This window comes from Cydia pomonella, chromosome 2 (genome assembly GCF_033807575.1).
Source record: "Cydia pomonella isolate Wapato2018A chromosome 2, ilCydPomo1, whole genome shotgun sequence".
Lineage (NCBI taxonomy): Eukaryota > Metazoa > Arthropoda > Insecta > Lepidoptera > Tortricidae > Cydia > Cydia pomonella.
The window spans coordinates 12,128,991-12,141,524 of record NC_084704.1 but is presented as its reverse complement, the minus strand read 5'-3'; the positions used below and the strand labels follow the sequence as shown (position 1 = coordinate 12,141,524).

At 39.4% G+C, this 12,534-nt stretch overlaps 1 protein-coding gene across 3 annotated transcripts in view; it reads right to left on the bottom strand.

The window, feature by feature from the left end:
* The window catches only part of LOC133534402 (rho guanine nucleotide exchange factor 17), a 197,358-nt gene that overhangs the window by 142,206 nt on the left and 42,618 nt on the right, over positions 1 to 12,534 (bottom strand). For all 3 annotated transcript variants that reach the window (XM_061873494.1, XM_061873491.1, XM_061873493.1), the window contains exons 2-3: positions 5,684 to 5,790; positions 2,075 to 4,127 (exon numbers count right to left, since the gene is read on the bottom strand). In XM_061873494.1, the coding sequence (XP_061729478.1) occupies positions 2,075 to 4,127; positions 5,684 to 5,721 (2,091 nt within the window). In that variant the 5' untranslated portion in view covers positions 5,722 to 5,790. The remainder of the gene's footprint in view (positions 1 to 2,074; positions 4,128 to 5,683; positions 5,791 to 12,534) is intronic.

Below are 12,534 nucleotides of genomic sequence, written 5' to 3'. Positions count from 1 at the left end.
TCTTTTAATTCCACACTCCATACTTTTAAGTTTGAAAATAGTGAGGTCACTGAAGTTACTGTAACGAGTTTGAATAAAAGTGTTCAAAAATTATAATCGGTTTGTTATTCTAACACCAATGATCGGCTCCCGGTAGCAATTTTTATTTAAATTTATTAACACATTGAGTACTGGGAATCCGCTCGGCGGGTTCTCTGTTAGTAGTCGCTTTCCTCTGCAAAGCGCATGTGCATGAAATTTAAATAGAATCATATAAATATAAGTTTTTTATCAGCGAATTATTATTTTACTAAAAATGTATTAGAAGCTTGAATAAAAAGGTTGATGTTGAAAGGTCATTCTCTTTTTTTTTTTTTTTTTTAAGGTCGCTCAAACAGCTAAGGTCATTAGCGACCACTATAAATATACAATTATATCAAATCAAGTCATAATAGTTAACTAGTTTAAGAAATTTTACAGTACATTCTGAGGCAATCAAACAATCTTTTAAACATTTGGGCAGGTTACCAACTAATCTTTCTGTATTATACATCGGGCAATCAATTAAATAACAAGTGTTTGATAGATATATCACTTACACCTTAAGCACTTCTTTTTAGTTTCCTTGGTTATAAGATATAAATGAGTCACATTGCAATGTCCTATTCTTAATCTATTCATAACCACATCCCTTCTATTATTTACATACAATGTACTCTTTTTGAAAACTGATTTCCTTATCTCATATAAGGCGCTATTGTTATTATTTACCCAATGGCTGTTCCATAATCTTTTAATATTTAATTTAAGGAATTTTTTGAGGTCTTGGTGGTTAGAAGTAGTGTAATTGCATTGTTCATTCCTCAAGGCCTCTTTAGCAGCGGTATCGGCCCTTTCATTTCCAGGAATACCTTGATGACTAGATATCCAGAATAATTCCACAACGAATTGCTTATCTATTAGGTTAAGTAGATTTTCTCGTATTAAATTTATCAAAGGATCTTTGTTACTAATATTTGAAAGTGCCTTTAGTGTTGACATTGAATCAGAAAAAAATGTGTTTTTTAACACTCGAGTTTTCGTTTATTACTTCTAGGCATTTAAGGATAGCAACTGCTTCGCATGTGAATATAGATGTATAGTTTTGTAATCTGTACTTATAACTACCGTTCATTGTTACGATCGCGCAACCGGTTCTACCCGGAACCATCGGTATAGTAGAACATAAAATCTGGGTAGTTATTTTTAATTTCATAAAAAAGGTTCCTATAGTTAGGAGTCTCTTTATATAAATGGATCCTCAATTTTAAAAGGAATTTATACTTAAGTAATAGATTAAATTTAGCGAGTTTTTAACAAAACATACAAGTAAGGTTTTAATTTTAACAACACAGACTTATCCATAATCGTCTTTACGTTTGACGTTAAAGTGATATAAAATGCTACCGGTTGCCGATCACTGTTTATGACAGTTGATTTACGGTAATATGCGTTATATTCGCGAAACATATTTCCGTGAATAATTCAATCAAAAATAACCGCCAATTAAAAATCACTTAGAATTCCTCAACATCAAAAAAGTTAACGAAACGTACAAAATAAATCTCATTTTTACAACTACATGAATCCTAAGTTCAGTGTCAGTGTTATTAATACGGTTGCCCTTAAGATTTTTAATGCTTCTGGAACAGCTGCGCGTGACTCACACGACATTGGACCGAGTAAACGGAAAATCCAAGAAAAATAGCGCTCACAACGACGTAAGGACATTACCGACACGTCGGCGCTTACACCATTATTAGTTTTTGCGAAATATCAACGTATAATGTAACCAAACCTGAATATGATCGCGAAAACCACAAATAAACTACTTATTTAATTATCACAACTCGAAACTGAAAGTAGTTATGTCTATGTAGTTTATAAATTTAAATGTACATACTTTGGCAATAATACAAGATCGTTTGTTTTAGGCTATTCTCTGCTGGGATAAACATCATAACAATATCCTCAGCTCCGGCTTTGTTATTTCTTGAGCTTATATCGGGGTCAATCGGTACAATGTAAGGTAATAAAAACAATGCAGTGTACTCACGTTGTGTTGATGCATGATCAGGATGACGTTGTCGAAGGTGGCCGTGTTGGACAGGGCTTCAGAACTTCCCCGAAGCAACTCGGCCAAGAGGTCAGCTCCTGGCCTCACTCCAGCCAACTTGGAAGGCGATGAAGTAGCTCTGACGTGCGTTGGCCCTTTAGGCCGTGTACCAACGGTCGGTGCTGCTCCAACACTTATCTTTCGACCAGCAGTAACAGTAGCATCGGAGAAACTACGCCGGCCGACTTCAACAGACCGCGTCGACGGAGGCTCCAAATTTCTGCCATAAGGCCCTTTTGAAAATTGTTGTCGCTTACCCTCGACATCAGAATTGTCAGAAGGGCTGAAAGGAGACGGCGAAGCGGTTCTATCTCGAGAACATGAATCGCTTTCGGCTTCGGATGGAGAGTCACCTCGCGACGTGACTCCGTATTTACGCCTCATTCTAAAAGTATCGTCGTCTCGTTCGTCTGAACTTTGTTGTGAAAATCTTGCCCTTCTTGTTCGTAGGTCTTCAGTTCTAGGCCACATCTGGACGGGAGCCTCGCAAGGACTAGGGGGACCATTAGCAGAAGAATCGTCAGATTTATCTCCCAGTAAGGATGAAGTTCGTGTCTCAGCCGATAATCGCATCTCCTGAAGAGACACGTCGCTGTTCTCACGCTTACAACCATTTACTGGAGGAGACTCTTCACCCCCGTCATCGCTAGCTGTCGTGATGTATATTCCTTTTCTTCTTTTCTTATCGTGTAACGGCCGACGTCGTTCTCTAATACCTATTGGAGCTGGCGTGTTAGTATTCTTAACCGCTTCTAACAAATGAGCAACTTTTTCACTCGTGATGGTCTCATCTTCTTTTTCTTTATCCAAAGAACCGTCAGAAGCAGCATCCAACCGAGATGGCTCATCCGGCGGTAACTCTTTTGACCACTGTTTCACTATACACTCATACACTGGCACTGGTAAAGTACTCGCAATTTTGTTAGCGGGCTCTTCCCATAGACCGATGAGAAAGTTTTCACATTCACAGTCTACATTAATACATGCGTTTGGCGGAGGGTCTGGGAGTGGTGGGAAAGCAAAAGGTTGGGCTGGTTCGAGGGGAGATGTTCCTTCACTGTGAGCCTGAGCACTGTCGGCTTGCGAGCCGTCACTTTCTTCACGTAGTTCATGTAGAACGCGTGGCGCCATCAACACGGGCAGACTGCCACCAGCGACTGTCGAGCCTTCCTCCCGCACAGGAGGCACACGACGCGGTAACGGGTGTGTTAGCGAACGCGTCCCGAGTTGCTTATGAGGTGCATCGGGTGGAGGCGACCGAGGTGCCGGTGAGGCATGCGCCAATAGACCTTCATCCGATCCCACGGCTGAATCAACAGACGCAACCGACCCCCCCTCGGTTACAGTTTCTTCCGTCGCAAGACTAGCCGACTCATCGTTCCGCGTGCACGACGAGCCAGCACGTTCCAACCCTGTTTTTTCGCTCTTATTACCGAAATCGAAGATCGAAGGCAACCGGTTGGTAGCTCGGTAGTACTTCTCTTGAGTACAATCACCGTGAGAAAATGAAGCACTGCGATATGGTATAGTTTTTTGAGCATACGAGCCGACAATCAATCGGGACTCAACACGCGGTAGGGTAATTTTCTCCGTATCAAAAATGTCATTTTCGTAACGGTCGACGGAGACACCGCGAGTAGGGCTATGACGGTGCCGTGAGCGGGGAGGTGGTACTGGAGGTAAGACGGGTGCAGAGTGTGGTGGAGGCGGAGGAGGCGGAGGCGGTGGTTGAGGAGATACTGGAGGAGTACTGTTGCCACGCGGCAACAACCGCTTCGTGAGATCTTGGAGGCGCTGATGACGCGAGGGCCGCTCGTCGCGCGCGCCGCGACCCATGCGGGGCCTTAAGCGCTCCAGCGTGCGGCGGTCCGGCTTGACGCGGCCGAGGCAAGCCGCCACCGCCTCCTCGGAGCAGCAGCGGCAGGGGCAGACCCGCGGCGGCGGCGCTCGGCGGACCGCGTACCGTACCGCTCCCAGCGTCACGTACGGAGACCTGCGCACACGATCCTATATTTAGAGAAGACAGTGGCAGTGCGCGCGGCTCGCCGAAGAGCTTGGCGGCGAGTGCGACGGATTTAGAGCGGGCAAGCGTCCCCCGCTACTTGCCGATGAATTCCGGGAGGATTCCCCGCGACCCACTCCGCTACGGTTCAAGAGTTATATTGGAACAGATGATTCGAATCCAAATTAAATTTAGTTAAAGTTTGCTTTTGACGGCGTAAAGTCATTAAGATCCAAGTATTGGTTTATAATATGAGTATAGTCAATATTGGGAAGATATTTACGTTCAAGAGCAAACATTCGAGCGTTCCTAAAGACAGCAGGTGGCAGTCAGACAGACGGAAGACGTTGGCTAAAAATACGGGAACACTGGCGATTTAGCGACAGCGCGACCTCGTAACAATGTTTACAATTTCACTGAGACTTTGCAGAGCTAGTACATGCCAGAATTAATACTGTACACGTAACAGCCGTATTTTTGATCAGCGGAGACATGACTGTTGTAAGCACAAATTTCAATAAAAAAATTATAGTGATACGACAATGCGCTTTTATACATTGGCATAAGACGTTCTATACAAAGTGCTCAGAGATTATGTTTTACATATATAGCGAATATATCGATTACACATGCATCGCTTAAAATGTTTTATAAGGCTTCTACACTCCTAGAACATCTTGAATATTTCTTTATAACAGCATTAATAAGAAAAGAGACAGGTAATAGTCTAACGCACAGCCGCATATAATATAGGGCTGCTAGACAAGTAGGTACTTAACCATAGATAGGCTTAGCCATTTACGGGATTACGTAATACCCATATACTGCGCAACTTTTACTAGGTATGGGACCAACACCGAAACCGCGAAATAACGTTGGCTCTCCCAAAGAAAACATAGAAATCTGACCTGCCAAAATGTATTAAACAGCAAACATTCTCCGCGATTTCGGGGTTGTATTGCTCCAATAAGGAAAAAAACTCTAAGTACTCATAACCTATTTATTCGCAAAATACGTTACGATTACGTAATACCCATATACTGCGCAACTTTTACTAGGTATGGGACCAACACCGAAACCCCGAAATAATGTTGGCTCTCCCAAAGAAAACAGAAATCTGACCTGCCAAAATGTATTAAACAGTAAACATTCTCCGCGATTTCGGGGTTGTATTGCTTCAATAAGAAAAAAAACTCTAAGTACTCATAACCTATTTATTCGCAAAATATAGCTAAGTGTTGAAAATACATCCAGTATACAGGGAACGGATAAAAAACTGGCGTGCTGGCGCTGAGGTTGCGCCCCATTGCCCCCAAGCATTGCGTGTTGACGCTATATCTATACGTCGCGTATAGAGAACAGAGGGCCTACCGCCAAAATTCGTCAATCGCCTTATGGTGGTAAGCCATTACCGTCGCCCATAGACACCCGCAATACCAGGGCAATCTCTTAAGAGCAATCTCTATTGCTCAAATATGCAAGGGCAGATAACAATTTCAGATTTTTCGATGTTAGTCCCTCTGATAAAAACGAAAAGACAAGCTTACAGGGGGCCTGGCGTACTGGCGCCGGGCTCGCGCGCCATCTTGCGGCTGGCACGCGGAGCACGCCATCTACGTCACGTAACGCCGCGCATGGCGCGTCAACGCCGGGTCTGTAAACAAGAGAATACGGTTATTAGAGGAAAAAAGTATTTTCGCCAGCGTAATATATTTATAAAAATCTACAGATAAAAAAAAACTAATAAGCATAAATGCAGATACAAATTCGACGGCAGATCAACTACGATTCATATTAGTAATATGTGGCTCTTTGAACTTCCAGACCAGAATCTGGTATTTTTTGCGCTAGTTGACTCTTTTTCTTAAAAGTTCGCCGACCCCTGGCCTAAGATGTCACTCTGCCAACCGTGAAAAAATTGAAAAACTAACGACAACTAAAAGTCAACATTTGCAAAAATAATAATATTTTTTCAGTAACGAAGCAAATCGGCTACAACGACTACAACTTTAATAATTATGTAGTATTTTAAGTAAGTAAAAAATTTGTTTCAACTAAATTTTTTTACGATATAATTTTAATGCTATGACAGGTAATGGAAGATACCTATTCTTAGTACCTGTGATCGCATTAAAATTATAAGCGGCATGATTATATTGGTGCGAAACAAATATATTAAAAGTTTAATCGACTAAGAAGAATGATCACATATCCCGTCGCACGACATAATATCATAAAGTCTTAGAAAGCTGTCCGAAATAACTACTGCCATCTACCGAGATTCGCGAACACTTGTTAGGTACGTTCAGCTGTAATGCTTGCGCGGTGTTTGGGCGGGCAGATATTAACTAGGGCGGGCGGCAGCAGGAGGTAACGGATAGATGTCACTATTTTCAATCTGAACAGTCAGCATCAATAGTAGCGTATGATACAATTCATGCAATGCGCCAAAAGTATCTGCCACTTTCGATGACTTTTCAAAATAGTGTAAAATACCCCAAATAAATTTGCGTTTAAGAGAAGAATCGGTACGGTCTTTCTTTGCTAGTAGTATGAAGGATTCCTAGTTTCTATTATTTATAGTAGTTTATATAATTTATATATGTATTTATATATTGTATGTATTATTTGTATTACGTATATATGTATTTTGTTGGTTATGTATGTTGAATCGTAGGTAAGCTTCTGTGTTATTTTGTTAATAGTATAGTACCTAGTCATAGCTAATAGCACCGCCCACAATCTCTCTGCTTTACCTTAAGGTTGACTGGTAGAGAATGCCTTTTGGCATTAAGGACGCCTTTTGTACGATAAGTTTTCTGTTGCGCAATAAAGTTTAAATTAATAATTAATAAATAAATATTTCTCGACAGTTCGCTTTCAAAAGTATTTGCAACAGTTTAATTGAATATATAGAGACATATCTCTTTTTGTTGCGTTATATGAGTGTAAGGTAGATACTACTACGTTTTACATTTGACAGACTGATCAATATCACTTAGCAACTGCTACTAAAACTACTCGTACAATAAGATTTAGCGATCATTATATAGATGACAAACGATTGGTGCAACCGACTCCATGTAAAATTTTAATCAGTACTAAATAAATAATGTTCTATATTAATCAAGTTATTCCTAATAGATTCGAAATAATACCGAAGTAGAACAACTAATAGTAATAGCTGTGCCGAATATAATAGGTGAGACCAAAGCACATCGTCTCCTGGCACTGGCTTGGCAACCTCAAAAGGATGGGTGACAATCGGGCTGTCAAGAGGGCTTACTTAGGTCGAACTACTGGACGCCGTCCTGTTGGTCATCCTAAATATTGTTGGGCGGATAGAGTAGAGGCAGATCTCCGTGAGCTCGGCGTCAGCAAAAGCTGGCGCGTATCTACTCTGGGCCGAGCAAAGTGGCGTTCTCTTCTATTGGAGGCCAAGACTCATTTTGGGTCATCACGCTAGCCAAGACAGCCAAGTAAGTAAGTATTCCCAATATTAGTACCTCAACCTAAGAGTGAAATAGTTTCAGGGAGTTTGCGAGCGTCTTTAGCTTACTAAAATCGAAATAAAACCCCCAGCAGACTGTATGTACGTTTGTTTGCCACTAACATGATAAAAATATAATTTGGCAAGCCATTTCCGTCTGTAACAAAGGCAGTAAATTAAAAAAATGCATGCGCGAAGGGTTGTCCTAGCATATAAAATTTGAATTTCGTGCATTTTTCTACTGACAAAGGGGGTTGCAAGCAGAGTATATGTAAACACTGAGAATATTTTGTCAGACCATAAAAATCTCCACCCAATTAAAGTTTAACAGTAAATATAAATCCGGTAAGCCGACTTGTCCCCAATAAACAAGGATGTTCATAAAATTAAGGAAACACTCATTTTAACCATCTTAACGTCGCTTTAGGATCTTCCTTGATGTAAGTTTGCGCTGTAAACGTATGAAACGAGGTAGTTACTGCGTCAACTCAACGCGGAAATTATTTTAAACCTTTAAGCGCGTCCAAATATGGATGAGCCTTAAATAATAAAACGAAAATAATACGCAATGAATAATATAAATCATAGAGCACCTTTGCTTCAGGAGCAGCCCGTGGTAAGGACAGACAGTATACAGTAGGGTACAGTAGGTAAGTACGAGTATGTAGATATTTTACTTATGTTTACTTTATATTATGATAAAAATATTTATTGACAATAACAATATACATAATCGATATATACAGATGATTACTATAACTAGCTTATATCTAAAATAGGCCCTTGAGGCATTGTACCAAGGATACTGGCGGCATTTCCTCGTTGTATCGCAATACTGATACGTTGTGCGAGGAAGCCGCCAGCTCTTCGGTCACCAGTTACATCAACCAGACGTTTCGCGATCTCTCCAAAAAAACTTGTACGCGCTGGGACCCCATGGACCTAGAGTTTCAACGCCAAATGGTACAAAATGGTACTCTCTACCGAGGCTCTTATATTTATTACGTTTCAAAATTTCGGCGCTTTCCGCCGCTGCGCCCGCTTTTACATTGGTCCGTTGGAGGTGGGACGGTGCCAGTGTCTACGCAGGTAACATCCCACACTAACATCCGTCCCAAGCTCCAAGGAACCAAGGACACCCCATCAGGCCTCTTGCCATCATCCCTGATAATGCCAGTTGGCTCAAGAAGAGCAGGCACATTGATGGTGGCAAGAGATCGACGGATTATGTCATTAAGCGACGCATTTCTTGAAAAACGACCTGCACTTTTTTGACAAGATAATCCATGGTGTCCCAGTCAATATTTATATGTATATTGAAGTTTAGATATAGTTTAGTTTATAATATAATATTGTATTCAAGAAGAGGCCATTCATCCAGACCACCGCCATCCAGCGACCTTTCATGTGTGTGTTTTTATTTTTTATTTTTTTTTCTTCATTTAGTTAGCACATATATTAAATAATTGTAATGTATTTTGCGTATCTATAATTTATGTAATAAATACTAATTATTGTAAAAAATAACCTGAAAATATTGTTTTCATTTAGTTTCATGTTTTATTATACCTATAATATTGTATAGTATTAAACACATTAAAAAAAATATATCACATTTGACGAACATTTAATGTCGAAAGTGATATATGTATTTAGTACCAAACTATGTACGATTTAGTTCACAAACATCTTTACAAGGCAAAGTTCCCAAATATTTACAAGGTATAACTAAAATAGTGAGGATCCGTTTAAGAGCATATTCGGTATCGTGTTCAGTACCCCTAGTGTAAATAAATTCGATTTCCAAACGTGACGTACGCGTTTGCGTATAGTCTCATTTTGTATTGGATTTCGAAAGAGCGCGCCAAGCGGGACGTTTTGGAACCTCAAAATCCTATACAAAATGAGACTTAACGCAAACGCGTTCGTCACGTTATGATGTCGATCAAAGTTACACTAGGGGTACTGATTAGGAAAACGTAGAAGAAAATTTTGTATTTTCTCACCTCTAAGACACTGACAATAAGGTCGTGTAAATATGTTTTTGGAACGTTGGCTCGCAAAGATGTTTCTGAACTAAACCGTATCTACGAATATTTTTCGTATATGCATCCAGTCGAATTAATTTTGAGAATAAATTCAATTAATTAATTAACCTTTGGAACAAAAAGTACGAGTATGTTACCTTACAGTGTTTTTAGACAATCATATGACGGCCAGGAGCTTGCAAAGTTTTCTACACATATTTTATTTCTTTCAGGGCGAATATTTCCAAAAATATTTACTTTCTCTAAAAATAGATGTATCAGATCCCTATTCGTTTTAGAAGATCTATCCAATGAGATTCCACACAAAAGAGATGATGTGAAGAAAAAAAAATCCCCACTTTAAGGTGCAGTAAGTTCAGGAAACGGAGTTTTAAAAAAATCGTAGCGCTTTTTACACGTGTAGACGGACAGACAGACGGACATAGCTAACTATACGAGTTCCTACTGTTCCTAGTTGACTACGTAACCCTAAAAAAGTACTTGGTCTTGTGAATTATAGCGCCGCTTTATGTCACTAAGACATAAAGCGGCGATTCAAATTACTAAGGACAAAAATACAACACAAATCCTCGTTATTGCACAACCTCAGAATAAAAATAAAAAGTCCTGTAAGCTTCAGGAGAAATGCATCATCTCGGTGTATTGGCTTGTCTGTAATGCCGTGTAAATATAATAATATTGTTGTTAATAAATAATTCAGTTAAAAACACGAAACTTTTCCCAGATCTCCTTTCACTGTTATTTTATTGACCTGCTTGATCCTACCATTGTTTAGTACCGGGATCAAACGCGTGTTTATGCTTGAAACGTGAATTCTTTGTTACGGTTTTGGGTGTTTTGATAGGATTACGAAACTTGTTTAGTGTTAGAAACTTTATCACAACTACAAAAATGGGCATAGAAATAGAAATTAAGCTAGTAATCAACGTCGGTTATTTTTGTTATTCAAAATGCTGCAAGTTTTATGTACGGTTCCTGATAGTGTCAAGTACTTGTTCTTTGTCTTTTATTCATAAACGACATTTCGGGATCCGTACAAATGACATTTCACGCATTTGCATCAAAATGTACATAATGTATGTTGCAAGCGCCCATAGCAGCTATAAGCTTTTTTTTTAATGACACGACGATGGCAAGCAATCGTGCGGCCCGCCTAATGCCACAACGCCGGTTATGGCTCCCTTCACGCGAAACTTACGCACGAAAAAATATAACACTGATTTCTATTACTCTATTAATCCTGATTAGGGGATAGTTCTAAATTCAAACAATGTACAAGGTAATTGGACCTTACTGCATTTGTTAGTTACGCACTATGTCAGGGACGTTATGTCATTTGCACTCGATCGTCTGATCCCTATTATTATTAGCACGAGTGACTATTTTGTTTTAATTTTGTGTATACTCGTATATCCCACTTAGTATCCAGAATAAAGTATTATAAGGATCTCGCAATTGTAGAACATGTCAATTTGACAGGTTGGTAAGTTGCACAATATGGATACGAATCGAATGCAGCGTGTGGCTTGTGGCGGATCGGCCACAACGCAAGGCCACGTCTCTGGTTACTTTATCAATATCAATAATGTACCAGTAGTTGAAAAGTCAGCTATTATTATATGAAATCATTAATATTCAATGTCTTCTGATAACCGTGCCAAGCTATCACCATAGCCAGTAGAGGTGGGATTATTTAACCCTTACAAAATTATCACTTTATACATCTTTTTTTGTTTAGGAAACCCCAAACGTTGTTTAAAAACCACAACCAAATTTGCAATATTCTTAATTTCCAACGATCACTCTTACCATGGAGATAAAGGTAAACGAACCGTAAATTTTATTCAACATTGAATTTTACAATTATGTCGATATTTGCAGTCTATCTGGTTGGAATGGTCACCAACAGTTAACAGTCTAACGGAGACCCGCACACGGCGAAGCTTACAAGGGCTTAATAGAGTTAACCCAAAAAAATCAACGATCATAATATATAGAAAAGTATGCACATTGAATACATCTATAGATAACTGCTGCGGTAAGAGGTCAACAACATTTTTATGTCTCCGCGTTTGAAGATGGTTTGACGATTGATTTACAGGCGCGCGTATTTTTGGCTGCGAGCATATAAATTAGAAGTTTAGAACCACTGGCGTAGTAAAAATAAAAAAGGCTAATCACAACTACTACATCAAGTTGTATTGTTTCTTACAGGACCAGTAAATGTGTTTAAATACGTTTCATAATAAACATTTACCTTTTCGATCGAATGCGTGTTACCAAAAACAAAACCTTAAAATGAAATTAAAGCTCCGATTGGGTGCAATTTATTAACGATTTACGATCATGTGACATCTACTATATCTGTATCTACTTACTGGGATGGTATGTACGTATCTCTTAAGAGGGAAGTCTCTTAAGAAAACACGTGATCGTCAATACAAAAAGAGAAAATGTTTTTCCACTTCTAAATATTATCCATTCTCCATGATTTTTTAGTATGTTATTGACACAATGTAAAACTAGGCTTATAGGCGTCACACACAGAACTGATAAACGTCAATTTTTGATAACCAGAGTTACCACATACTGAGCGTGAGACCTACAATATCATTTCTTAATGATTTTTCCATAACAGCTTAAGGTGTTTCATTCCAACGGGAATAGAACTTAAAATACAAGTTGTTTATTTAGTCAACTGCATTAATTTACGGGGTGAATATATGTATAGGTCATACTGAGCAACTTTTACTATGGGACCAACCACGAAATCGCGAAAAAAATTGGCTGTTCGATACATTTGGCTGTCTGACCTTGACATTTTCCATGAAGATTTTTTTTTCGGGATTTCGGGGTTGAT